The 27,081-nt window shown below is 45.8% G+C and overlaps 2 protein-coding genes across 3 annotated transcripts; one reads left to right on the top strand and one right to left on the bottom strand.

Moving 5' to 3' along the window:
- The first annotated feature begins 18,043 nt into the window (after positions 1 to 18,043).
- On the top strand, positions 18,044 to 22,072 carry LOC123401434 (phosphatidate cytidylyltransferase 4, chloroplastic). The gene is made up of 6 exons (XM_045095247.1): positions 18,044 to 18,597; positions 19,269 to 19,459; positions 19,760 to 19,884; positions 20,455 to 20,588; positions 21,212 to 21,327; positions 21,619 to 22,072. Exons 1-6 carry the CDS (start codon positions 18,140 to 18,142, stop codon positions 21,708 to 21,710), a joined length of 1,116 nt encoding a protein of 371 aa, XP_044951182.1. The 5' UTR covers positions 18,044 to 18,139; the 3' UTR covers positions 21,711 to 22,072.
- Positions 22,073 to 22,549: 477 nt separating this feature from the next.
- Positions 22,550 to 24,545, bottom strand: LOC123401435 (Golgi SNAP receptor complex member 1-2). Of its 2 annotated transcripts, XM_045095248.1 has the most exons (5): positions 24,009 to 24,545; positions 23,841 to 23,930; positions 23,658 to 23,729; positions 23,099 to 23,228; positions 22,550 to 23,008 (listed from the first exon to the last, which is right to left on the bottom strand). In XM_045095248.1, exons 1-5 carry the CDS (start codon positions 24,372 to 24,374, stop codon positions 22,911 to 22,913), a joined length of 756 nt encoding a protein of 251 aa, XP_044951183.1. In that variant the 5' UTR covers positions 24,375 to 24,545; the 3' UTR covers positions 22,550 to 22,910. The 2 variants fall into 2 exon arrangements, with proteins under 2 accessions (XP_044951183.1, XP_044951184.1); XM_045095249.1 differs by lacking the exon at positions 22,550 to 23,008 and having other exon boundaries at positions 23,103 to 23,228; positions 23,841 to 23,922.
- Positions 24,546 to 27,081: the final 2,536 nt, after the last annotated feature.

The raw sequence follows: 27,081 nt of genomic DNA, 5'->3' as shown, positions 1-27,081 counted from the left end.
AATCTGATCACAAATCCATAATTCATCAGATCTCGACAAACACACCGCCAAAGAGGATTACATCGGATAGATCTCTATGAAGATCATGGAGAACTTTGTATTGAAGATCCAAGAGAGAGAAGAAGCCATCTAGCTACTAACTACGGACCCGTAGGTCTGAAGTAGACTACTCAGGAGTCATTGGAGAGGCGATGATGTTGATGTAGAAGCCCTCCGGCTCCAAAGTCCCCTCCGGCAGGGCACTGGGAAGGGTCTCCAGATGAGATCTCGCGGAAACGGAAGCTTGCGACAGCGGAAAAGTGGTTTCGTGACGCCCTTATTTTTTCTGGGATTTTAGGGAATATATAGGCCAAAGAGCTAGGGAAGGGGAGCTCCAGGGAGGACACAAGCCTGGTGGCCATGGGCTCCCCCCCTGGCCGCGGCGTCAGGGCTTGTGGGCTCCCTGTGGGCCTCCTGCCTTGGCCCTCAAGTCCCCCGATTTTTTTCTGTTCTGGAAAATTTTATTCCGGGGATTTTATTCCGTTTGGACTCCGTTCCAAAATCAGATCTGAAAAGAGTAAAAAACACAGAAAAAACAGGAACTGACACTTGGCACTGAATTAATAACATAGCCCCAAAAAAGATATAAAAGGTTTATAAAACATCCAAAGTTGACAAGATAACAGCACGAAACCATCAAAAATCATAGATACGTTTGACACATATCAATCCCGAAGTTCACACCCTTGTGGATGATAATCCCCGTTTGGAGCAGTGTGGGGGCACAATTGTCACACCCAAGATACGACCCTATCCTCAATTTGGCACGAAGGCCTCGTCAGGGATAGAAGCGCACCTCGTCGTGTCGCAAGAATGGATATCGTTACAAGTACATGTACTGAAAAGAAGAGATATATATAGAATTGGCTTACACTCGCCACAAGTTACATCAGAGTCACATCAGTACATTACATAAACATCAAGAGTAAGAGCAGGGTCCGACTATGGACGAAAACAAACGAGAAAAATAAGAACGACGTCCATCCTTGCTATCCCAGGCTGCCGGCCTGGAACCCATCCAAGATCGATGAAGAAGAAGAAGAAGAAGCAACTCCAAATGAACAATCAACGCGCTCACGTCGAGTAACCTTTACATGTACCTGCAACTGGTGTTGTAGTAATCTGTGAGCCACAGGGGACTCAGCAATCTCATTTCCAAAGGTATCAAGACTAGCAAAGCTTAATGGGTGAGGTATGGTTAAGTGGTGAGGTTGCAGCAGCAGCTAAGCATATATTTCGTGGCTAAACTTACGAGTACAAGAAATAAGAGGGGGAAGATCTACGCATAACGGACGTGAACTACTGATGATCAAATGAATCATCCTGAACACCTACCTGCGTCAGACATAACCCCACCGTGTCCTCGATCGGAGAAGGAAATCACGAAAGAGACAGTCACGGTTACGCACACAGTTGGCAAGTTTTAATTAAGTTAACTTCAAGTTATCTAGAACCAGTGTTAAACAAAGTTTCCATGTTGCCACATAACCGCGGGCACGGCTTTCCGAAAAGATTTAACCCTGCAGGGGTGCTCCAACTAGTCCATCACAAATTACCACAAGCCGCATAGAAACCCTCAACCACGAAACTCACGATCTCGCCGGATTCCCTAGTGGAAAACCTCAACTATGAGATTACCCAAAGCATCAACGGAATCCCGATGCACAAGATACCTCGTCAAAGGTAAAACTAATCCAGCAAGGCCGCCCGGCATGTCGACGATCCCGATAGGAGCCGCGTATCTCGTTCTCAGGACATGACGGATGGAACTAGCTACGGGTGCCAAACCCCGCAGGCAGACCGTTTAGGACCAACACCATCAGCACTGGCCCCCCCTATTTATGTAAAATTACTCCTCGGGTTCATGACGCCCTATGCATTTCAATATTAACAAAATTATTATGTTGGGAAAATGTAGAACCAATGTTGGGCCTTGCCGGACCAGCTTCAATCTAAAACGAATTATCAAGGGGGTCCCCATAACAACCCCGATCGTGTTAGGAGCGCTCGTTTATGGAACATAACACCGGTATCCGAAACTAAGGGGGCAAAGGTGGAACAGAACACTAGGCTAGAAAGGCCGAGCCTTCCACCTTTTACCAAGTATATAGGTGCATTAAATTAAATAGCATTAAATATGGTGATATGACAAGGAACCCATGTTATCACATGGAAGCAACTGCACCTGCAACTAGCAACGCTAACAACAGGGTTAAGCAACCGGTAACATAGCCAATCAGTGGTTTGCTAGGTCGAACAGGTCGAATTTTTCATGGCATTGTTGAGAGGCTGGTATTTAACATGTGGTAGGCAACGAGACATAACGATAGAAGCGGTAAAACTAGCATGGCAATGATAGTAATGGTATCTAGGGAAATGGTCATCTTGCTTGAGATCCCGCTTGGAAGAAGAACAACTCAGTGGAGTCGGCTAACCATCGTAGTCGAACGGGTCCTCACATTCCGACACGCTTGCGGAACTCTATCGGAACGGAGCAAACCGGAAACAAACATCAACACAAATATTCACCACACGATGCACAACTTGATGCATAACCTACTATGATGCATGATCAGTTCAAAGATGCAAGGGATGGCATGGCAATTCACCTCACGCAAACACTACACATTAAGTGAAGCTCAATATGCAACGAGTTGCATATCGACGAAACTCCACGATTAATTATTTAATTCACTCCCGATTATGTAACACGCAATATTAAATGTTGTTAACATGGCAAGGGGTGAGCGATGATCCTACATGACATCCTAGTCGGGTAACACGCAAAACATAGATCAGAGCTACAGCACAAGAAACATACAACACACGATATATATGCCATGAATGCGTCATGCATCCAAGTCATCACACCACGGCAAGAGGAGAAGAAACATATGTCGCCAGGGCGAGCGAGAGGGAACCATGGCGGCAAAACAAAAACGAAGCCACGGAAACGTTCCTATCCCGACAACTCGTCGAGATCTCGTGCCAACGTACTCGGAACGCGTGCGGGAACGGTAAATAAAGATGGGGTGATCCCGATACCGGGTTCCCATGTGTCGGGCACGGCATAAGAGGACAACATGCAACGGGCAACATACGGTGCAACAAACGATACAACTCATACAACACTACACACGGTCACGACAACGTCTCAATGTTATACCTTTGAAGCGTGCGATTCCGAGCGGATCGGTTCGTAGCGGACGTCGTGGAAGTCATGGTCGTCTTGGTACTCGGGTCTCGTCGATGGTAGTCGTTCGCTCGGCGTCAGGTCACGGGTCTTCGGCGTCGGGAGTCGAACACGTTCTGGGGTTCGTCGAGGACGTAGTTGAAGTATGTGGCTCTCGGGTCCTCTCAGTCATCTCTACTGCAACTCCATGAAGAACACGAATTATTCCTGGCCTTGACATTGCAGCAAACCCTTGACCAATGTACAAACCCTTTCTCTCTTCATAATGTGCATCTGACTGCGACCCCTGTAGAACGATTCCTCCTGTTTTACCATCAGCCCAACCACTGTCCTTAAGAGGTTTCTCAATAGCAACTGACACTGCAATCTTATCACCCTTTCAACATGTGCACTGCAAGCTAAAACACCAGGTACATACACCTTTTCTCCTCGAAGAACTGACTCTGCCCATTTCGACTTACAATAATCTCCTTCATAGAGTGACCAAGTTGCCCGAGCATGCGGTCCTGAAGCTCGAACAACTACAACATTTTCAAGGCCAGAATACGGGCACTTGTCCACCTGGTAACTCCGTTCATGTGCTTGCTCTCCACCATTCTGCTCACCGATCTTCAAACCATTAAATCCACCAGGAAGTTCATTGCGAGGGCTTGGGAGATGCGGGCGAAGTACTCCTCAACTTCCGGCTGCCACCGCAGCCCCGTCCTGAACGTGTACCGATCCGTGGTGGCTGCATCAGCAGGCGTAGGCGAGCAAGCAGCATAGCAAGAGCAGAAAGCTTCGGCAGCAGCGGCAACACAACAACAGCAAGCCACAGCATCAGCAGCAAACAGCAAGCAACGGGAGCCAGCATCACGCATCGGCAGCAGCAGCATGGAGGAGCTCCATGGAGTGTAGGGCGGCGCGGGAGGCCAAGGGCGGGGCACATCGGGAGGAGCCGAGAGGGCCGAGAGGATCCCGACGTCGCCAGGGAAGGCACGGGGCGGCGCTGAAGGTGCTACGGCAGGGGCGACCTCGGGCCGGCGCGGGACCTAGGCGCGATGGGGGGCGCGCGGCTTGGTCCGGCGAGGCCCCACGGCAGCGCAGCGAGGGGAACCCTGGCGAAGGTCGTGAGTATCGCCGGCGGCGAGGGCTCTCATCGAAGCAGCGAGGCAGCAGGAGGGAGCGGCGAGGACGAGCGGAAGGCGACGAAAGGAGCTGGCACGCCGGCGGCGCAAGGGAGGCGAGCGAGCACGGGGACTGGAGGCTAGGGCGGCGCGCGGGATGAGGAGAGGTGGGATCAGGGATGGGGAGGCTGCGCGAGGGGGAAAGCAGCGCTGGGAGAAGGGGAAGGATGGATCGGGACGAGCAGGGAGAGAAGAGGGAGGTGGGCTCGCCAGAGAAAGAAAGGAGATGGGCCAGGAAGCCCACTCCGCTTTCTCCTCTCTCTGTGAAACTAAAAGAAAACGTTTTGCAAAAATAAAATAAATGGATTTTGAATAAATCCAGAAGATAAAATAAAAGGAGTAAAACAAAAATAGAAACACATTTGGGCATCTAAAATGTTGCCAAAGTTTAAGAAAATAAGTGGGACATTTTTAGAAGAAGGAAAAAAATTACTTTTAAATGAAATGGGGCTATGTTTTTGAATAAAACCAAAAGGAAAAAAATCAAATAAATGAGTGTTGCGCCCCACAATTAATAGAAAGAAATTTTGAAGAGGAGGAACATTTTGTTTTGAACCAAAACATGAACTTTTAAATCTGCCTCAACTAAATGGTAAGAAAGGAGTTTGAAAACATGGTGCCACAGGGGTTACGAGCTTGAACTTGTTGCACCCAATCACGTTGCAAGGCCATGCGCTCACACTCAAACAACAAGGTGCAACTAGCCACACCAGACAAGCACAGATGACATGATGCCATGCATGATCCAATGATGCAAACTACATGACTATGCAATGAATAAAACTAATCACACGACGGAAACGGAAATAAAGGGGAATCTTCTGGAATGTCGGTCTTGGGCTGTCACAACTCTCCTACACTACAAGAGGATCTCGCCCCGAGATCCAAGAATGAAAGGGGGGAGAGGAAGAGAAAGAACCAGAGGTAAAACTTAGTCGCTTCTTTGACAAACGAGTGAAACCAACGATCCTTGAAGATTGCAAAGCGATGAGGAATGATATGAGAAAGAAGCAAGAATTCACGGAAAATTTCGGCAGCACTTCGGTAGGAAAATGGGACAAAAAATTCGATAAGAAGAGAGAATTAGACAATATACATAACAAACAACTAAATAGAACGAGATAACACCATGATCTTGATAGAACAACATAATAGACCCAAATGAGCAACATCACAATGCCTCCGGAACAATAGAATATGAACTAGCTCAAGCAGAAGAAGAGAATGAAGAGAGAATGACAACTACTAACTCAATTGAACTTGTCAAGCATCCTTGCAAGAAGAATTGAACGGAGTTGTTGGAAAAACAACAACGAAAAGAACAAGATAGTAGTGGGCTTATGAAAATCATCTCACATTTATGAGGTGACAACCAACCACTAAAAGAAACAAGGATAGATGAAAGCAAAGATATCAAAACTTCTTACACCAAGAGGGTACCTTGAGAACTGGGATAAATGATAAGCACCATGATAGCACAATCCATAGGAAAAGCTTTAGGTGAAGTCTAAACCAAGATAGCTCAACGAAGAAATCATAGGTTGAAAAATATCTCATGATCAAAGAATTGGTGGGTTTAATTATCTCATTGTTGAAAGGAAATCTCTTCGAGGGTCCTACACTAACAAGAATGCTATAATACCACCTCAAAGGATAAGGAAGAACAATTTCACATATAAATGCAAGAGAAAGGATACTTGAGGTACTCCAACAGAATCTTGAGGAACACTTTAGAATGAATCACATCCTTGAAGAACCACCATGAAGGGCCTCCGTATACAAATGAACGATGCCAAGATAAGAAGGTAGAAAAAAAATAAGATTATGACCTTACCAAGATTTAGATGAAGCCTCACAAAGAGATACTTTAGAAAACTTGGAACTCCGGAAAAGAAAGATAGGCACTTGAGAAAAGAATTGATATCAAGAGCCACTCCGGAAGAAGAATTCATATTACTATGAACAAGAATAAGAATTATGTTATGCTAATCCTTCATCAAGTTAAATTGACGACAATCAACGGATTTAGCATAGCACTTATTCCTCTTGAAAGAATCTTGAAGAGAGAGATAGATAAGCACCACTTGAAGCAAAAATTGAAGGAAGCACCGGTAAGAATTCACAACTGAATGGGAACACCACGAATTAATGGAGATACATGAGAATGAAGAGATCATGAGCCACCTGAGAGAAGAATTTTGAACAAGGCACCGGATAAACGAGAGACGAACGATGAGACAACAATTGAGAAGAATTGAGGATGAAAGCTGAAAGCTGAGAACGAAGAATCTTCTCAAATGATGCCTTCGGAGGAACGAGAAATAAGAACAACTCACAGAAGCACCAGATAGCACGAAAGGGAGTACTCATGATTGGAACAAATAAGATAATGCCACAAAGCTGAAATGATGAATCTGCAAGAGAATGAACCAAGATTCGATAGAAACACTCCTTCGGTCTTGAAAGAAGAGAATGATGAGAAGAACACCACCAAGAATTAATGAGACACTCCGGAATAAAGAAGAATGAAATCTTGAGCCAATATGAGAATTAATTCAAATAGATCTTGAAGAAGGGATATGACTGATGAAATCATACTTACGTCATAGTTGAAAAGATTTAGAGATCTCCAGAAAAGATTAAAGAGTCACGAAAGATCCTGGGAAAACATGTGGGTTATGGGCCCACTCAAAGAAACCACCGTTAGAAAAGATTGCTTGGAAGAGAGATATTGCACCGGTATAAAGAAAGCTTGATGGGGTTGAGCACCTCGAAATAATTGAAGGATCGAGAATCAGGACTTCTGAAATATCTTCAACACTCCGGATAGAATAGATAGAATAGAATAACAAGATAGGTTGATAAGAATTTCCAACATAGGAAAGAATTACAAGGATGAATAGGATATACTGAACACGACCAACTAACTTGAATTCACCGGAAAAAATAACAAGACTGAATAAGGATGAACATGAAGCTCCTGAGAATCTTCACAATGAATCACCGGGTAAGAGAGAAAAGAATAGACAGCGGAAGCACAATGAAAAGAAACTCTTGGATGAAAAATTGAATCACCGAAGAAAAAGGGTGGGAGGGCGGGGAAAACAAAGACGACTTGGGAAAAATGAGATGAACTCCGGAATAAAATGAGAGAATGATCTTGCAAGAATTGGAGAGGATTGAATCCACTTGAAGAGAAACACACCGGTTGGAAAAGAATAGATATGACAACTCCGGTTGACAAGAATTGATAAGACAATCTGATTAAGCAAAAGGATTAGTACCCTCATAAAAATATGAGAACACCTCTTGAAAAGATCTGAAATCACCACTTGACATCGAAGCAACTTAAATTACCATATTCCAACAAAACAAGGATGCGGCTTATGAAACAAGCCAGAACAAACTCATGAGAAAGATTTCGTCCGGTATTTTCGTGCACAGGAATCCACTAGATGTCGAACCCCAACCTAACGTCATGCATTTGTTGGAAGATTGTCCTATAAGCAACTACTTGAATTCCCACCTAAGAATTCCCGAAATATCTGGTCATGCAATCTGGTACACGGATATAAGGAGTAATATCACACAACTCCTATACTAACCCGTCACCTGTATCACATCCGTCAACACACGACTAGAATCTCGGACCTTCATCTACAACAGACCCTCGTGATCACAACGATACAAAGTATGGCAGTACTCCCGAACAATCTGCACCAGTACTGGGGACATCGGGGTTATCTCGCCACTACTAGTATTGAAGCAATTACGAACATCCTTCGTTCTGAGATACTAAGAAATCTGAATGATAACGATGTGCTCAAGAATTCCCTGGAGTTCAACTCCCCTAAGACTTAAGCAGATAGGAGGCACCAAGGCAGAACTCCGTCACATCGAAATCATATAGATCTCAAAAATATCCGCGTGATCCTAAAAAAAATTGAGTGAGAAGAGGAGTAGAATTAAATTATTACGTCAAGACTCCTCATCAAAGCATAGAAGAGTAGAAAAAAGAATCCTACTCTCCGATATATAACTAAACTCAAATAGTTTTTCGCTAGACTCGACTTGGCAAAGTTCGATCAATCAAGGGGGCTCCTAGGTCGGTACTGCTCTGATACCAACTTGTCACACCCAAGATGCGACCCTATCCTCAATTTGGCACGAAGGCCTCGTCAGGGATAGACGCGCATCTCGTCGTGTCACAAGAATGGATATCGTTACAAGTACATGTACTGAAAAGAAGAGATATATATAGAATTGGCTTACACTCGCCATAAGTTACATCAGAGTCACATCAGTACATTACATAAACATCAAGAGTAAGAGCAGGGTCCGACTACGGACGAAAACAAACGAGAAAAATAAGAACGACGTCCATCCTTGCTATCCCAGGCTGCCGGCCTGGAACCCATCCTAGATTGATGAAGAAGAAGAAGAAGAAGCAACTCCAAATGAACAATCAACGCGCTCGCGTCGAGTAACCTTTACATGTACCTGCAACTGGTGTTGTAGTAATCTGTGAGCCACAGGGGACTGAGCAATCTCATTTCCAAAGGTATCAAGACTAGCAAAGCTTAATGGGTGAGGTATGGTTAAGTGGTGAGGTTGCAGCAGCGGCTAAGCCTATATTTGGTGGCTAAACTTACGAGTACAAGAAATAAAAGGGGGAAGATCTACGCATAACGGACGTGAACTACTGATGATCAAATGAGTGATCCTGAACACCTACCTACGTCAGGCATAACCCCACCGTGTCCTCGATCGAAGAAGGAACTCACGAAAGAGACAGTCACGGTTACGCACACAGTTGGCAAGTTTTAATTAAGTTAACTTCAAGTTATCTAATGTTGGAATTATGCCCTAGAGGCAATAATAAATGTATAGTTATTATTATAATTCCTGTATCAAGATAATAGTTTATTATCCATGCTATAATTGTATTGAATGAAGACTCATTTACATGTGTGGATACATAGACAAAACACCGTCCCTAGCATGCCTCTAGTTGGCTAGCCAGTTGATCAATGATAGTCAGTGTCTTCTGATTATGAACAAAGGTGTTGTTGCTTGATAACTGGATCACGTCATTAGGAGAATCACGTGATGGACTAAGACCCAAACTAATAGACGTAGCATGTTGATCGTGTCATTTTGTTGCTACTGTTTTCTGCGTGTCAAGTATTTATTCCTATGACCATGAGATCATATAACTCACTGACACCGGAGGAATGCTTTGTGTGTATCAAACGTCGCAACGTAACTGGGTGACTATAAAGATGCTCTACAGGTATCTCCGAAGGTGTTAGTTGAGTTAGTATGGATCAAGACTGGGATTTGTCACTCCGTGTGACGGAGAGGTATCTCGGGGCCCACTCGGTAATACAACATCACACACAAGCCTTGCAAGCAATGTAACTTAGTGTAAGTTGCGGGATCTTGTATTACGGAACGAGTAAAGAGACTTACCGGTAAACGAGATTGAAATAGGTATGCGGATACTGACGATCAAATCTCGGGCAAGTAACATACCGAAGGACAAAGGGAATGACATACGGGATTATACGAATCCTTGGCACTGAGGTTCAAACGATAAGATCTTCGCAGAATATGTAGGATCCAATATGGGCATCCAGGTCCCGCTATTGGATATTGACCGAGGAGTCTCTCGGGTCATGTCTACATAGTTCTCGAACCCGCAGGGTCTGCACACTTAAGGTTCGACGTTGTTTTATGCGTATTTGAGTTATATGGTTGGTTACCGAATGTTGTTCGGAGTCCCGGATGAGATCACGGACGTCACGAGGGTTTCCGGAATGGTCCGGAAACGAAGATTGATATATAGGATGACCTCATTTGATTGCCGGAAGGTTTTCGGAGTTACCGGGAATGTACCGGGAATGACGAATGGGTTCCGGGAGTTCACCGGAGGGGGGCAACCCACTCCGGGGAAGCCCATAGGTATTTGTGGGGGTCACACCAGCCCTTAGTGGGCTGGTGGGACAGCCCACCAAATCCTATGCGCCAAGGAAGAAAAATCAAAGGAAGGAAAAAAAAAGAGGAAGAAGTGGGAAGGGGGAAGGACTCCCTCCCACCAAACCAAGTAGGACTCGGTTTGGGGGGGAGAGTCCTCCCCCCTGGCTCGGCCGACCCCTTGGGGTTCCCTTGGACCCCAAGGCAAGGTCCCCCTCCCTCCTCCTATATATATGAGGCTTTTAGGGCAGATTTGAGACGACTTTCTCACGGCTGCCCGACCACATACCTCCATAGTTTTTCCTCTAGATCGCGTTTCTGCGGAGCTCGGGCGGAGCCCTGCTAAGACAAGATCATCACCAACCTCCGGAGCGCCGTCACGCTGCCGGAGAACTCTTCTACCTCTCCGTCTCTCTTGCTGGATCAAGAAGGCCGAGATCATCGTCGAGCTGTACGTGTGCTGAACGCGGAGGTGCCGTCCGTTCGGTACTAGATCGTGGGACTGATCGCGGGATTGTTCGCGGGGCGGATCGAGGGACGTGAGGACGTTCCACTACATCAACCGCGATCTCTAATCGCTTCTGTTGTACGATCTACAAGGGTACGTAGATCACTCATCCCCTCTCGTAGATGGACATCACCATGATAGGTCTTCGTGCGCGTAGGAAATTTTTTGTTTCCCATGCGACGTAACCCAACATCTAGAACCAGTGTTAAACAAAGTTTCCACGTTGCCACATAACCGCGGGCACGGCTTTCCGAAAAGATTTAACCCTACAGGGGTGCTCCAACTAGTCCATCACAAATTACCACAAGCCGCATAGAAACCCTCAATCACGAAACTCGCGATCTCGTCGGATTCCCTAGTGGAAAACCTCAACTCTGAGATTACCCAAAGCATCACTGGAATCCCGATGCACAAGATATCTCGTCAAAGGTAAAACTAATCCAGCAAGGCCGCCCGGCGTGTCGACGATCCCGATAGGAGCCGCGTATCTCGTTCTCAGGACACGACGGATGGAACTAGCTACGGGTGCCAAACCTCGAGTTTCCCCGTGGTGGCCCCGCAGGCAAACCGTTTGGGACCAACACCATCAGCACTGCCCCCCTGTTTATGTAAAATTACTCCTCGGGTTCATGACGCCCTATGCATTTCAATATTAACAAAATTATTATGTTGGGCAAATGTAGAACCAATGTTGGGCCTTGCCGGACCAGCTTTAATCTAAAACGAATTATCAAGGGGGTCCCCATAACAACCCCGATCGTGTTAGGAGCGCTCTTTTATGGAACATAACACCGGTAGCCGAAACTAAGGGGGCAAAGGTGGAACAAAACACCAGGCTAGAAAGGCCGAGCCTTCCACCTTTTACCAAGTATATAGGTGCATTAAATTAAATAGCATTAAATATGGTGATATGACAAGGAATCCATGTTATCACATGGAAGCAACTGCACCTGCAACTAGCAACGCTAACAACAGGGTTAAGCAAGCGGTAACATAGCCAATCAGTGGTTTGCTAGGTCGAACAGGTTGAAGTTTTCATGGCATTGTTGAGAGGCTGGTATTTAACATGTGGTAGGCAACAAGACATAACGATAGAAGCGGTAAAACTAGCATGGCAATGATAGTAATGGTATCTGGGGAAATGATAGAATGCCTGAGATCCCACTTGGAATAAGAACAACTCGGTGGAGTCGGCAAACCATCGTAGTCGAATGGGTCCTCACATTCCGACATGCTTGCGGAACTCTATCGAAACGGAGCAAACTGGAAACAAACATCAACACAAATATTCACCACGTGATGCATAACCTACTATGATGCATGATCAGTTCAAAGGTGCAAGGGATGGCATGGCAATTCACCTCACGCAAACACTACACATTAAGTGAAGCTCAATATGCAACGAGTTGCATATCGACGAAACTCCACGATTAATTATTTAATTCACTCCCGATTATGTAACACGCAATATTAAATGTTGTTAACATGGCAAGGGGTGAGCGATGATCCTACATGACATCCTAGTCGGGTAACACGCGAAACATAGATCGGAGCTACGGTACAAGAAACATACAACACACGATATATATGCCATGAATGCGTCATGCATCCAAGTCATCACACCACGGCAAGAGGAGAAGAAACATATGTCGCCAGGGCGAGCGAGAGGGAACCATGGCGGCAAAACAAAAACGAAGCCACGGAAACGTTCCTATCCCGACAACTCGTCGAGATCTCGTGCCAACGTACTCGGAACGCGTGCGGGAACGGTAAATAAAGATGGGGTGATCCCGATACCGGGTTCCCATGTGTCGGGCACGACATAAGAGGACAACGTGCAATGGGCAACATACGGTGCAACAAACGATACAACTCATACAACACTACACACGGTCACGACAACGTCTCAACGTTATACCTTTGAAGCGTGCGATTCGGAGCGGATCGGTTCGTAGTGGACGTAGTGGTAGTCGTGGTCGTCTTGGTACTCGGGTCTCGTCGACGGTAGTCGTTCGCTCGGCGTTAGGTCACGGGTCTTCGGCGTCGGGAGTCCAACACGTTCCGGGGTTCGTCGAGGACGTAGTTGAAGTATGTGGCTCCCGGGTCCTCTCAGTCATCTCTAATGCAACTCCATGAAGAACACGAAATATTCCTGGCCTTGACATTGCAGCAAACCCTTGACCAATGTACAAACCCTTTCTCTCTTCATAATGTGCATCTGACTGCGACCCCTGTAGAACGATTCCTCCTGTTTTACCATCAACCCAACCACTGTCCTTAACAGGTTGCTCAATAGCAACTGACACTGCAATCTTATCACCCGCACTGCAAGCTAAAACACCAGGTACATACACCTTTGCTCCTCGAAGAACTGACTCTGCACATTTCGACTTACAATAATCTCCTTCATAGAGTGACCACGTTGCCCATCGTAATGCAGAGCATGCGGTCCTGAACCTCGAACAACTACAACATTTTCAAGGCCAGAACACGGGCACTTGTCCACCTGGTAACTCCGTTCATGTGCTTGCTCTCCACCATTCTTCTCACCGATCTTCAAACCATTAAATCCACAAGGAAGTTCATTGCGAGGGTTTGGGAGATGCGGGCGAAGTACTCCCCAACTTCCGGCTACCACCGCAGCCCCGGCCTGAACGTGTACCGGTCCGTGGTGGCTGCATCAGCAGGCATAGGCAAGCAAGCAGCATAGCAAGAGCAGAAAGCTTCGGCAGCAGTGGCAACACAACAACAGCAAGCCACAACATCAGCAGCAAACAGCAAGCAACGGGAGCCAGCATCACGCATCGGCAGCAGCAGCATGGAGGAGCTCCATGGAGCGTAGGGCAGCGCGGGAGGCCAAGGGCGCGGCGCATCGGGAGGAGCCGAGAGGGCCGAGAGGATCCCGACGTCGCCAGGGAAGGCACGGGGCGGCGCTGAAGGTGCTACGGCAGGGGCGACCTCGGGCCGGCGCGGGACCTGGGCGCGATGGGGGGCGCGCGGCTCGGTCCGGCGAGGCCCCACGGTGGCGCGGCGAGGGGAACCCTGGAGGAGGTCGCGAGGGTCGCCGGCGGCGAGGTCTCTCATCGAAGCGGCCAGGCAGCAGGAGGGAGGGGCGAGGACGAGCGGAAGGCGCCAAGAGGAGATGGCACGGCGGCGGCGCAAGGGAGGCGAGCGAGCATGAGGACTGGAGGCTAGGGCGGCGCGGGGGACGAGGAGAGGTGGGATCGGGGATGGGGAGTCTGCGTGAGGGGGAAGGCAGCGCTGGGAGAAGGGGAAGGATGGATCGGGACGAGCAGGGAGAGAAGAGGGAGGTGGGCTCGCCAGAGAAAGAAAGGAGATGGGCCAGGAAGCCCACTCCGCTTTCTCCTCTCTCTGTGAAACTAAAAGAAAACGTTTTGCAAAAATAAAATAAATGGATTTTGAATAAATCCAGAAGATAAAATAAAAGGAGTAAAAAAAAATAGAAACAAATTTGGGCATCTAAAATGTTGCCAAAGTTTAAGAAAATAAGTGGGACATTTTTAGAAGAAGGAAAAAAATTACTTTTAAATGAAATGGGGCTCTATTTTTGAATAAAACCAAAAGAAAAAAAATCAAATAAATGAGTGTTGCGCCCCACAATTAATAGAAAGAAATTTTGAAGAGGAGGAACATTTTGTTTTGAACCAAAACATGAACTTTTAAATCTGCCTCAACTAAATGGTAAGAAAGGAGTTTGAAAACATGGTGCCACAGGGGTTACCAGCTTGAACTTGTTGCACCCAATCACGTTGCAAGGCCATGCGCTCACACTCAAACAACGAGGTGCAACTAGCCACACCAGACAAGCACAGATGACATGATGCCCTGCATGATCCGATGATGCAAACTACATGACTATGCAACGAATAAAACTAATCACACGACGGAAACGGAAATAAAGGGGAATCTTCTGGAACGTTGGTCTCGGGCTGTCACAATAATGCTCCCCCAAATGCCACTCGGGCCACCATAATCTCTTCATGCCCTCGCACAATGCAATATGTTGTGATTCCATTAAGGAACCCTTGAGGGCGGTCATATGGCAACACTTAGGGGTGGTCACCGAACCCGTACAATTGGCAACCTTTAGGGGTGCTCACCCAACCCGTACAAATTGCTCGGGGCAATCTCCACAACCTATTTGGAGACTCCAACGCTTGTTCGGAGCTTTTCACCATAATGATTGAGTTCCACGACACCACCAACCATCTAGGGCGCCCAAGCACCCAATAGACACAACTTCTAGGATGCCCAAACACCCAAGAGTAATAAGCTTGTGAACTTTCAGTTCCACGTATCACCGTGGATAATCCAAACTTATGCACAAAATCCAATGGCAAAAGCATAGAGTGCTCAAGTCCTTCTCTACCAAATCCCTCCACGACAAAAAAAGCTATGGAGAAATATGAGAGCAAGAACAAGGAGAACACAAACAACTCAAAAATCCAAGGGGTTCCCCTCACTTAGAGGAGAAATTGATTGGTGGAAATATGGATCTAGATCTCATCTCTCTTTTTCCTCAAGAGCTAGTAAGGATCATGTGAGTAATAGAGAGAAAGCAAGCTCCAAGAGGTCAACATAAGTGGGGGAGAACTTGCTCAAAGGGATAAGAACCATTGGAGAAAAAGACCCCCTTAAATAGCCCCTGAATCCAACCGTTATGCCCACTGGTCGTGCTCAAGTGGTACTACCGTTTGAGGGAGCGGTACTAATGCTTAAAGTAGTACTACTGCTCTACTGCCATGAAATTTGTGACGAGTTACATAAGCACTTAGACAGGCTGAAGTGAGTGTGACAGTAGAATGCGGTACTACCACTTAAAGAAGTACTACCACTCGGGGAGCAGTACTACTGCTTAAAAGATTAGAGAGCAACATAAGTATTCTCCCAGACAAAAATAGTTGCCCTAGACCAAAATGGAAGTACCGCATGAAGCGGTACTACCACTTGGGTGCTGCAGAATAGCCCAAGCAAAATAGAAGAAACAAGTAAGACCAAAATTGTCATATTTTTTGCATACAAGCTGTGAATTAGCAAGCTCAAGCTTGTTAGATATATTAATAACTAGCAATGTAAAGTAAATGTCAACAGGATAAGGAAGAGGACCTTCCCAAAATATGAACCGGCAAAAACTCCACCATCAAAAACATAAAATATGATGCATACGAAATCAATTTTCGATGAACCTGAGCTTGTCATGAAGATCACCATAAGCTCCAAAACTCACAAAGCAAATAGACAAACAAGAACCAATAAAGATGATGTCAAGGATGCAATGGTTTGAGATCTCTATGAATGATATGATTAAGCTACTTACTCGAGATACCCCCTTGATAGTACGACAATCAATCTTATAACTCGGTCTCCCAACTAACACTATGAGACCGGTAAAATAGAAACCCTATCAATGTCAAACTTTTGCCTTGCACATAGTCCACTTGAGATAGATAATGATGATCTTGACTTCCTCAAGTTGGACCACCTTTCTTGATTGCGCTGGCTTGATGAAGACTTGTAAACTCCTCCCTCATACTACACTATGGGTGAGCCTCTTTTATGCACGTCTTTAGATGTCCATTATCATGAGAATGGACAGTAAGCTTCAAGCATGATCTCCTTGTGATGCTCCACTTAAATTTGCACACTGCAACCTTGATGACGATCACCACTTGTTGTCATCCTCCATTGTTTATAGCATATCTTCCTTCTGATGCACGCCCATGAAAACACACCTACCCCACAAAGAACTCTCACATATACAATGTATTAGTACGCAAAGCGCAATGGACAATGCCTGCCATACCATGAGATCACTATATCCCACTCGATACATCTTCTATGCTTTGTTTGTTGATCAACTTAAATCATTCTTTGATTTAGTCTTGGTCAACCTTGTATATTATCTTTTCTGTGACCAATCTTTGGATAACTCTTTGAATTGCACCTTGGTCAACATATAATCTCCTTCTTCTTATAACCTTGAAACCAATGTATGGTCTTCAAGCAATGCCTATGGACAAATCTTAAATTATAACTCAAAGCAATCATTAGTCCATAGGGAATATCATCAACTACAAAAACCAAATATGGACACCATGCTCTTTCACATGCCCTAGACGGTCTAATAGATTTCAAACTACCTGCTTGCATTTTTTCCAAAGAAAACCCGGCTAGGTTGAATCTCTTTTTAGGCGTTGACACTTAAACATTAGAGGATGTGGGATGATCCGGCTCCTCGGGGATCCCCGTGCACCATTTTTTGTCCGTGATCCACCTGCTATGTTATTTACCTCCTACTTTGCTTCGTCTTCATTGTCAACAACACAGACACCATGCATTGACAATTGTCCAAACAAATTTTATTTCTCCATATCGACCAACAACCATCAACAGTGAGGAGAGGCCTCGACATTTTTATCAAACAATTTCCTTTAAGAATGTTGACGTTGTCATCACTCGTAAACCCTCTGAGGGTGTTAGCATTGTCGACGTTCACTTACTCTCCCCTCCTTTTTCTTTCTTTCCGTCCTTCTACCTTCTCACATTTCTTTATCAAGCATATGCATTTCTACGCCGATGGCGAGGTGAGCGTCACTCTATATTTTATCATACAATTAATTTTTGGTTTTTAGGTTGTAATCCTCAGTCAAGGTAAGTAATGTCTACCTTTCAAGGCCTCCTTTGTTTGGAGGAATTTCACAGGGATTATATAGGATATGATTCTTGTAAGAATTTTTTTCTTTAGAGCCCTTTGGTTCATATGAATGGATTCATATTCCTACATAGAATTGGTTCCTATCCTCCACATTTCGAAGAAAACCAAACATAAGCCTAGACTCAATGAAAAAATTCCTATGATATAAACCAAATGACATCTCTTTTTCTAACCCTGCTCATAAAATTTAACATACATGTCATCCCATTTTCCATAAGTTTCCTATTACTTTGATAATCCTATCCTATGAACCAAAGGAGGCCTAAAGTTACAATGTTAAATTTCGATCAAAGTAATGTGATACTTTTTCTTTGGTGGATACTACCTCAACATATTTTGCAAAACAAAAAAGATGCTCCCTCAACATAGTATTGTTTTCCTTTTGGGCATGATGTATGCTAGTACAGGTATAGTACGAGTACAAATTTTCGATGTCTACAGCTCTGGCCGAAAATCAACGGTAGCGAAAATTCCTTGCTCACATCGAACTCTCCGCCCGACCTGACCCCCATCCATCTCCCATGGCTGCGGCGGCGGCGGCGGCGGCGGCGGTGACGGTAACGGCCACCCGCCTCCACCCGACTCTCGTCCTCCATTCCACCGCACGGCCCCAGCCCACGCTCCGCCTCCGCCTCCTCCTCCCCACCCCGCCGCCGCTCCGCCTTCGCCGCCGCTTCCCGCTCCTCGCCGTCGCCTCCGCCAGCGAGGGCCCCGCGGAGGAGGCCGCCGAGAAGAGCGATAAGGCCCGGCAGCTGCAGCGGAGGGTGGTCGTGGGAATCGCCATCGGGGTCGGCGCGGGCGGCGTCGTGGTCGCCGGCGGCTGGGTGTTCACCGCCGCCATGACCGCCGTCGTCCTCGCCGGTGCCCGCGAGTACTTCGGTCTCGTCCGTGGCACCGCCGCCGCCGGCAGCACCCCTCCGCCGCGCTACGTGTCCCGCGTCTGCTCCGCCATCTGCGCTCTCATGCCTATCCTTACGCTGTAAGGGAGCCCCGCATTTGTTGTCTCTTCTGCTCCAGTGTCAGAATAAGCTAGAACTGCACGGTGGCTAATGTTAATTTTCGGTACAAATGTGCTAGCTATGCTCTTGAGAGGAGAGCTGCCAGTAAAATTGCCTTGGCTCACCCACTCTTTCATTTTTTGGGGAATCATTGAGATGGGTAGAGGCAAGAAGGTAGCAGCAATCAACTCAAATTGTTTGTAGGCATTGGAACTTTTTAATCTGGAAGTTATAGCTTTAGCTTGATGCAAATACTTACCACTCAGATCGTGGGGTCATTAGACACGATGCGAATCAGGCCTCACGGGTTACCAGTTCGTCACTGAATTCCCCATCTTATCACTCGATTTCGTGAGTCAGAAGAACTTCAAGTGTCAGTGCATTTCTGTATACTTTCGAGGTATCAGCCTACAGATGTTGCTTTATTGCTTCAGCTTCTGAACTTCGTTGCATTTTATACTAGATAAGAGCTTCGTCGCATTTTTTTAGATGACCATAATAATTTGCACTATATGTTTTTTTTTTTGTGTGTGCGTGTGTAATAGGGTGGGGAGGGGTTGCTTAAGAAGGAAGGACTGCTACATTTGGTTGTCAGTTCCTGTTAATATGGCTACAGCTTTCAGTTCTGATGTTCTCCTATATATTTGTGTAGGTACTATGGCCGCATGGATGTTCCCCTGACGTTATCGGCATTTATTATTGCAATATCTTTGGTATTGCAAAGAGGAAACCCCCGTTTCGCGCAGCTAACTAGTTCAGTTTTTGGTTTATTTTATTGTGGCTATCTTCCTTCTTTCTGGGTTAAGCTCCGTTGCGGACTAGCAGCTCCTGCCTTAAATACAAGTATGTTGATCAAATTCTCTTTGTACTTCTCTGCCTACTTCTTTGTTTGGCACCTTTCTCTAGCGATTCATCTTTCTGTTTGATTTGTAGTATTGATGGAAACAGTTTGTTTATAAGAGATTAATTTTATGTATAGTTTTAATTGATTTTAAGGGTTCATAAGAACGTGCATTTTTGTAAGTGCTTACCAGCGCAAGTAAATTTTTAAGTGCATCTTTCTGTTTGATTTGTAGTATTGATGGAAACATTTTTAATATATTTTTGTGTGTTATAGAAGTTATAACTAGTGTTCTTTGCCAGGTATAGCACATAACTGGCCAATACTTCTTGGTGGGCAAGCTCACTGGACAGTTGGACTTGTAGCAACCTTGATATCTATTACTAGCATTATTGCTGCCGATACATCAGCTTTCCTTTGTGGAAGGGTATGCTCTTCCCTAATTCTCTTCTATTGTGATTGACTCCATTTGACTTTGTCATGTTATTATAAAAACACAGCGTTTTTACTTTGTTGTGATTTATCTGGAAACAACTTGGCCTTTAGCTCTGTGGGTTGCTATAAAAAAATCTCGTTTATATAGTGCACATCAAGAAACTTTCCTACAGAAGCCTGTCAAAACTCAGAAGTTAGGAGTATCCAACTTACGGCCTAAGTGTAACTACTGTTGGGCAACCTGTTAAGATTGCCATTGATGTGACACAACCACATTGATAAAAAAAAGTGTTTCAGATCACAGATAAACTGCGAGTTTATTGTTTTCCGCTGCCGAAGTAACTACTATAGATTTATAGACACACATATGATTGCCCTGCCATGTTCTCCCTCCCTCCGTCCCACCATATAAGACGTTTCTGCAAGTAAAACAGCTTGCAAAAACGTCTTATATTGTGGGACGGAAGGAGTATGTTTGTTGAATGAAAAAGCATTTATTTGAACAGTCCTGTATTTGAAAGGAAGTAAATCATGTCATCGTGTTATCCATTTTCTGTTTTAGGCATTTGGCCGTACTCCTTTGACTAACATAAGTCCTAAGAAGACCCTGGAGGGTGCTCTAGCCGGTCTGACTGGCTGTGTGCTTACCACTGTACTTTTGTCGATTCTCTTTCACTGGCCAAGATCGCGGTTGAGGTATTGCTAACTTCTGACTGAAACATTATTTTTCTTTACTGAATTCTTAAAATTTATTTACTCGAAAGCAATAAACCATCAAATTTTAGGTTTTAGGTGAACAAGATTGTACCAACATAATGCATTAGTTTTGAACATATCAACCAGAAATACACTACTGCTAGGATCTTCCAAATAACTCCATGGGAACTCATTACTCATTACATGTTATCTTGTTGCAAAGGAATATATGCCTCTCAATAAAGTTCAGATGGAAGAACTTCTATTGATATGGATTTTTTGCCAACAATTAGAGTTTCTCAAAAAGTCAGTGTTGGTATCCGCCAGGAGTAGTGGCAGCGTTCTTTTCTTTATATTTCTGTAACTCTATCTGTGCAGTATTAACCTACTTTAAATATTTAACAAGGCTGTTCCTACTGTCCTTCAGAACTCAAATAAACGGAGATATTATATGGTTATACCCTATTAGCCTAAAAAAGAATGTTGACCCGACATACATGTGATAGTGTTTATCTCTTTGTTGAGTTTATAGGTGCATATAGATTCTGCACTTGTATCTTGAATGACATATATTTGCATAGAACTTTGCTTCCATGCCTAATTATTTCATTGATTGGTATCAGTGCTACTGCTTATGGGATCCTGATCTTTCTGGGTTCATTATTTGGGGATCTTATTGAATCTCTGATTAAGCGCGATGCTGGTGTGAAGGACTCTGGGTCACTCATTCCTGGGCATGGTAAACATTGTTAGCTCTCTTCTTGTTATATATTCATCTGCTGCTCGGGGTCATGTGCCGAGACGTGAGACCATCTTTAGAGCCTCATTGGGCACATAATCTGATGTTGTCATGTCAAGTTTTCTGCAGCATTGCTCCATGCAATTCTACTTATTTCATGCCTACTTTGGTATCAACCTTTATTTATTTCGTTCATGCTTGTGTGTAATATATTGTCATTCTGTGTCTCACATCTTATACTTCATCGCGTCATTTGCTTTTGCACAAACATAACACAGAGCTGCAATGCAGGTGGTATTCTTGACCGGGTCGACAGCTACGTCTTCACAGGGGCGCTTTGTTACTCCTTCGTCAGAGTAGCTCTGCCCCTGTATGGGGTCTGATTTACCGCAGCGAGAAAAACGGTCTCCTTGTACCTTCGACGACATTGTCACCCAATGTAACGTCGCGATGGGGCCTTGATGAGATGGCCAGGATCAGCTTGCTTGGCTGCACAATATGAGAATTCGTGGCTGGCTGTAAAGTGGGATAAGATCACAGGATGTGGCTGCTAACTAAGCGGTGTTTCTTCTTCGTACGGGATCGAGCTGTTTCTTCTTCAGCACCAGAATGGTGAAAACCTGTCACTTTGGTGTACATAGTTTTTTGTTTTCTTTTTGTAGAGTAAAAAGGGAGTGCGGATGATTGGAAACAAGCTACTACATATCTTAAAAAGTGTATGAATGTTGTTTATGGGATTTTGGTACATGTTGATCCCCAAACTTTTTTGCATGCCCTGTCCACAGGGCCTCTTTGGCAACTACTCCCTCTGTCTCAAAATTCTTGTCTTAGGATTGTCTAAAAATGAATGTATCTAAATACTATAACATGACTAAATACTATAACATGACCAGATACATTCATATTGAGACAAATCTAAGACAAGAATTTTGGGAGTACTCCCTCAGTTTCTAAATGTTTGTCTTTTTAAAGATTCAACTATGAACTACGTATGAAGCAAAATGAATGAATCTACATTTTTTAATTATGTCTATGTACATCCGTATGTAGTCCATAGTGAAATCTCTAGTAAGACAAATATCTAAGAACGGGGGGAGTACTGTCTAAGTGACAGAGTGAGTGTATGTTTGAGATTGACATTTTAATCTTTAGGCACATGGAAATGAATTTGCAAGCAATAGTGCAAGCAGCAGCTCAACTCCCATTGTAAGATGGAACACAGTTACAGGCAAGGGTTTTGTTCCATGGAACACAGTATTTGTACAAGCAACAGCTCAGTTCCCATTGTAAGATGGAAGTATCAGAAGTGTGTCATCGTATTTACTTGAACCAGCATGGCCTCGCAGGCAATTCACCAAACAAAATTGATCTAGGTATAAATGACAGGGGAGATCTCCAAAAACAAGATATGTCGAGGGCAGCACGGTGAGAGCTAAACACAACGGGGTGTCCAATTCCCTCATACTAGCCCTAACAAATGGATAATCACCAAGTCTTTTTATCGTGCCATCTGTTGTCACCTGTCGGTCACTCTGTGCCGAGAGGGGGAGTCCCCGCCGCAATCTTTTCCAACAACGCACCGATCATTTTGAGAGCCAGTAGATGATCAAAAAGATGGTGCAGGCCGCGATTACTGCTGAAAGAATGATCGTGTCCTTTGATTTCTTCCTCTTGATGGCGCCTGCAAACAAGAATGTGTTCAATTGTTAGGGTGTTGGAACTGGGTCGATAGACTAATGTCCAATGTAAGAACTGGGGATCCATATATTACCGAGGAGGCCTCGGACCACAGGGAATTTTTCACCCAACTGCTTGACTTTTCCCTGAACATCTCCAAACAAGGCCCTCTGATTGGATAGTGCTGCTCTTGTGCTTTGAGCTTGCCCAATTACCTCGTCTATCTGGAATTTGGGCAAAAAGAGGAACTTAGTGCCTTGTGCCAGACGAGCTAGAGTTTATGACAAAGACACAAACACATATTGAGAGTGACAAAGTTTTGCTGCATAAAAGTGAACTCGTTTTCTCTCTTCTCGACTCGAATCATTGTTCAATGTTCACATGTTCAAAAAACATGGTTGTAAGTGTTCCTAACACCCTGTTCTTCCTATTGCTGTGTTCTTCCCAACACCCTGCCCCAAGTTGCACATCACATTTGGATAACACTCGCAGATATTGATGATTTTGTGCATCAGATCACAAGATCTAATGATGAGCATCACAAGTCTAAACGGGGATCCTTCTAGTGCAAATGTGCGACGCCAAGCTACTATCATGTAACTAAACAGAATTTTAGATATCCTTTGGTCTTAACTCAACTACTGGAACCATACCTGATTGACGCTGCCGTGAATGGAAGCCCTCTCCCGGAGCAAATGCACCCTCGGCGACATGCCGCCGGTAGCCTAGAGAGAGAAATTTCCGGTGATCAGAGTGAGACGGCACAACAGGGGCATACGCACTGCAACAACATTTTTGATGCGAAAGTGGAGAGCCGGAGACAGGCGAGACGAAACCTTGGACTCGGTGATGTCGCCGCGCACGGAGCTGAGCAGGTCGGCGTGCTCCCTCATGGAGCTCAGGTTCCCCCGCGTCCTCCTGAACTCCTGTTCCGATCGACGGGATCAGCCAACCAACCATTTCAGCGAGGTGAGCAGCGGGTGGGCGGGGAGAAGGAGGGGGACCTGCGTGAACTCGTGCAGGATGTCGCGGTGGCGCGCGAGCTTCTGGGTGACGGAGGCGGTGGAGGGGGCGGCGGGGGCGGCGCAGCGGCTCATGGCGTCGTTGACGTCCTGCAGCTTGTCGAGCAGCGCCTGGATCTCGAGCTCCGTGGACTTCCAGGAGGAGCGGTCGGCGGTGGGGGAGGCCGCCGAGGCCGAGGCCGAGGCGGAGGAGGAGCGCGCGGCGAGGCGCGCGTACGAGGAGAGCTTCACGTCCAGGTCCCCCTCCAGCTTCCGCGCCTCCCGCCGCAGCTCCTCCCACCCGGACTCCTGCAGCTCCAGCGCCGCCGCCGCCGCCGCGTCGTCCGACGGCCCCACGCCGTGCATCATCGCCGTCCACTTCCTCCGCCGCGCCCGATCCGGTTCGGGCCCCCCTGCTCGCGTGATCTGATGAGTTGGGAGGAGGATTTGGGTTTGCGACGACGCGGAGGTTGGAGGGGAGAAGGGTTACGTGGAGAGAGGAGACTGGGCGCCTGGCAAATCTGGCTTTTTTCCTATTCCTAAATGCTACTCCCTCCGTTTCATAATATATAAGGTAACAATATTTTTGACACTACACTAATAAAATATTATTTTATATTATGAAATTAGGAGAGTATTATACGAATTCCCATAGCTTGACACACTTGTGACAGAGAGGGGCGTCCCACGTGCGATTAGTGGTGGCCACATCACTAATTTCACACGAAACCCTTCTCCCTCTCCCTTCCAACCTCTTTATCCTTTCGGTTTGAATCCTCGGACGACTCTTTGTTGCCATTCCTATCTATCATGATTTTTCCTCCTTTCATATTAGACGCTTGCGTGATGATTCAAGCGTGGGTTTGTCGAAGATTCGCCGACGCGGGGCACCGTTTATGGGTGCGCGTCGTCGGTGACAGGCGGAGGAAATCCCCGTCTTCTCCAGGCTCTTTGTTTTCTATTATGTCACATCTAGTTTGGGTGGTTGCGGGTCTGATTTTGGGTCTAGGTTTTATTGGTGTTCGTCGTGGGTGGGATTGTGGTGGTTTTCCGTTGATATGTGTATGAAGAGGAGCACGAGGATGTCCATGGCGATGTCGCGCTCGTTCATTTTGTGGGGTAGGTGGGTGGCATGAACTGGGCGAGAGTGGAGGGAGGGGTAATAGGGACGGGGTGGTACAATTCGTCTATAACGACCGATTTAGTTGAGTTGTTTAGTAATATATTTGGATTTTTTGCTTGGAATAAGTGCGGTTAGTTGCTATCATTTCCACGAACAGTTGCTTGTGTTTGGGATGTTTGGGAACGTAATCAGGTTTTTTCTTCAAGGGGCAATAGTCTAGCAATACGACGGTAGTTGCTCAATCCCCATGCAGTAGTTGCTCATGTGTGTGTCTTTTTGGAAAGTTTGGGTGAGGTTTTTTCCTTCACACGACGGTAGCTCACAAATACTCCCTCCGTTCCTAAATACTCCCTCCGTTCCTAAATATAAGACCTTTTAAAGATTGTACTATAAACTACATACGGATGTATATAGACATATTTTAGAGTATAGATTCATTCATTTTGCTCCGTATATATTCTTTTAGTGAAATACCTAAAAGGTCTTATATTTTGGAACGGAGGGAGTATAAGTCTTTTAAGAGGTTTCATTAAAAGGACTACATACGGATGTATATAAATATAATTTAAAGTATAGATTCATTTATTTTGTTTCGTATGTAGCCCTTTAGTAAAATGTCTAAAAAAAACTTATATTTAGAAACGGAGGGAGTACAACGGTAGTTGCACATTTTGTACAACCGTTGCTCGTGTTTGGGATTGTCGGGGTGAGATTTTTTCTATCCACAACAAGTATAAATACAGCAAAAAACACGTGAGTTTCGGCCGATGTACACACACAAGAGACTATAAGACGATGAAATCATCCTTATGCTCCTTCCTGGGGGAATTTTTCCCCTGATGGAGGGAGGAGGTGCCCCTGATATTAGTTATAGGAGTTGCTTACGTTTTATTCGAGCTCTTTTATGGTACCCCTAATCAATACAGATCGTTCATTCAGGAAAATCCAATGGACCCTGTTGATCTACACTGATGGTTTATGTCAACAGTATACCCAACCTAATCCCGTGCAACACGGAGCAGTATATGGCCACTGAGGGCAACCTAGGAAGACTGGGGATACAAATCCCAGCTACAAGTTCCGATATTTCAGTCTGGACATGCGTGATTGTAGTCTTTAGTCTAGTTTATCAATGCAAATTAAAATAGATTAGTTCAAGAATGAACCCATACATAGGCGAACATCTCTCGCAACATGATTTGTGTTAGAGCATCAACAGCCGAACCATTCAAACCCTTCTCAAACGTTTGGAGGCCGTCCGGTCACACATCGGTCTTGAAAAAACAACCGAGACAAATCCAGTAAACCGGCCTCAAGCGTCCGAGCTAACCGGCACCCCTCATTTCCAGCCCAAATATGAGGCGGATATGGGAAAGCTTGGACGCGCGTCTGACCCGCATTTATGCCACATATATTCGTCCCAATCCGCTCGTCGGAACAAACCCTAGGCACTTCACTCCACTCCCCTTCACTCCCATCCGTCACCCAAGCTCACCTCCGACATGGCGGACAGTGGATCTGAGTCCTTCACCTCCAGATCCGTCGAACACGAGCTCGTGCCACGCGGCCCCGAGGAGAAGGTGGTCATCCAGCTTGCGCTCTGCCGCTCCGGGGAGGCAGCCGCACGACGACAACGCTTGGACTCGCAACGTCGGGAATCCATTGCTTCTGCACAACCGGTGCTTGGATCTGGTGTTGCTGCCTCACCGAAGACTATGTGGTCCGTCTAGCGTCCGAACGCGGTGGCGGTAGCGCAACCCCTCCATTGGCGCGCCGACCACGAAGCATGGCCAACCTCGAACGTTGTCATGGAGCGGCGTGCCCGCCGGGCCAGGTAGCGGGCACGGGATGCAGCGTAGGCATTCGCGGTTGCGGATGTTAGAGAGGCGGAGTCACATTCTCCGACACCCCATATGATGCACAGGTACGGGCGCCGCAACCGCGTCGTGGTGG

Source organism: Hordeum vulgare, chromosome 6H (assembly GCF_904849725.1).
Source record: "Hordeum vulgare subsp. vulgare chromosome 6H, MorexV3_pseudomolecules_assembly, whole genome shotgun sequence".
Lineage (NCBI taxonomy): Eukaryota > Viridiplantae > Streptophyta > Magnoliopsida > Poales > Poaceae > Hordeum > Hordeum vulgare.
The sequence above is the reverse complement of the archived record's forward strand: the minus strand, read 5'-3'. Positions and strand labels throughout refer to the sequence as shown.

Coding starts and splice junctions, on each gene's coding strand:
- LOC123401434 (XM_045095247.1), top strand. CDS start 18,140: ATGGCTGCGGCGGCGGCGGCGGCGGCGGCGGTGACGGTAACGGCCACC. Junction 19,460..19,759: donor AGCTCCTGCCTTAAATACAA/GTATGTTGATCA, acceptor GTTCTTTGCCAG/GTATAGCACATAACTGGCCA. Junction 21,328..21,618: donor GTCACTCATTCCTGGGCATG/GTAAACATTGTT, acceptor GCTGCAATGCAG/GTGGTATTCTTGACCGGGTC.
- LOC123401435 (XM_045095248.1), bottom strand. CDS start 24,374: ATGATGCACGGCGTGGGGCCGTCGGACGACGCGGCGGCGGCGGCGGCG. Junction 23,931..24,008: donor TCCTGCACGAGTTCACGCAG/GTCCCCCTCCTT, acceptor CGATCGGAACAG/GAGTTCAGGAGGACGCGGGG. Junction 23,009..23,098: donor TGTGGTCCGAGGCCTCCTCG/GTAATATATGGA, acceptor TCTTGTTTGCAG/GCGCCATCAAGAGGAAGAAA.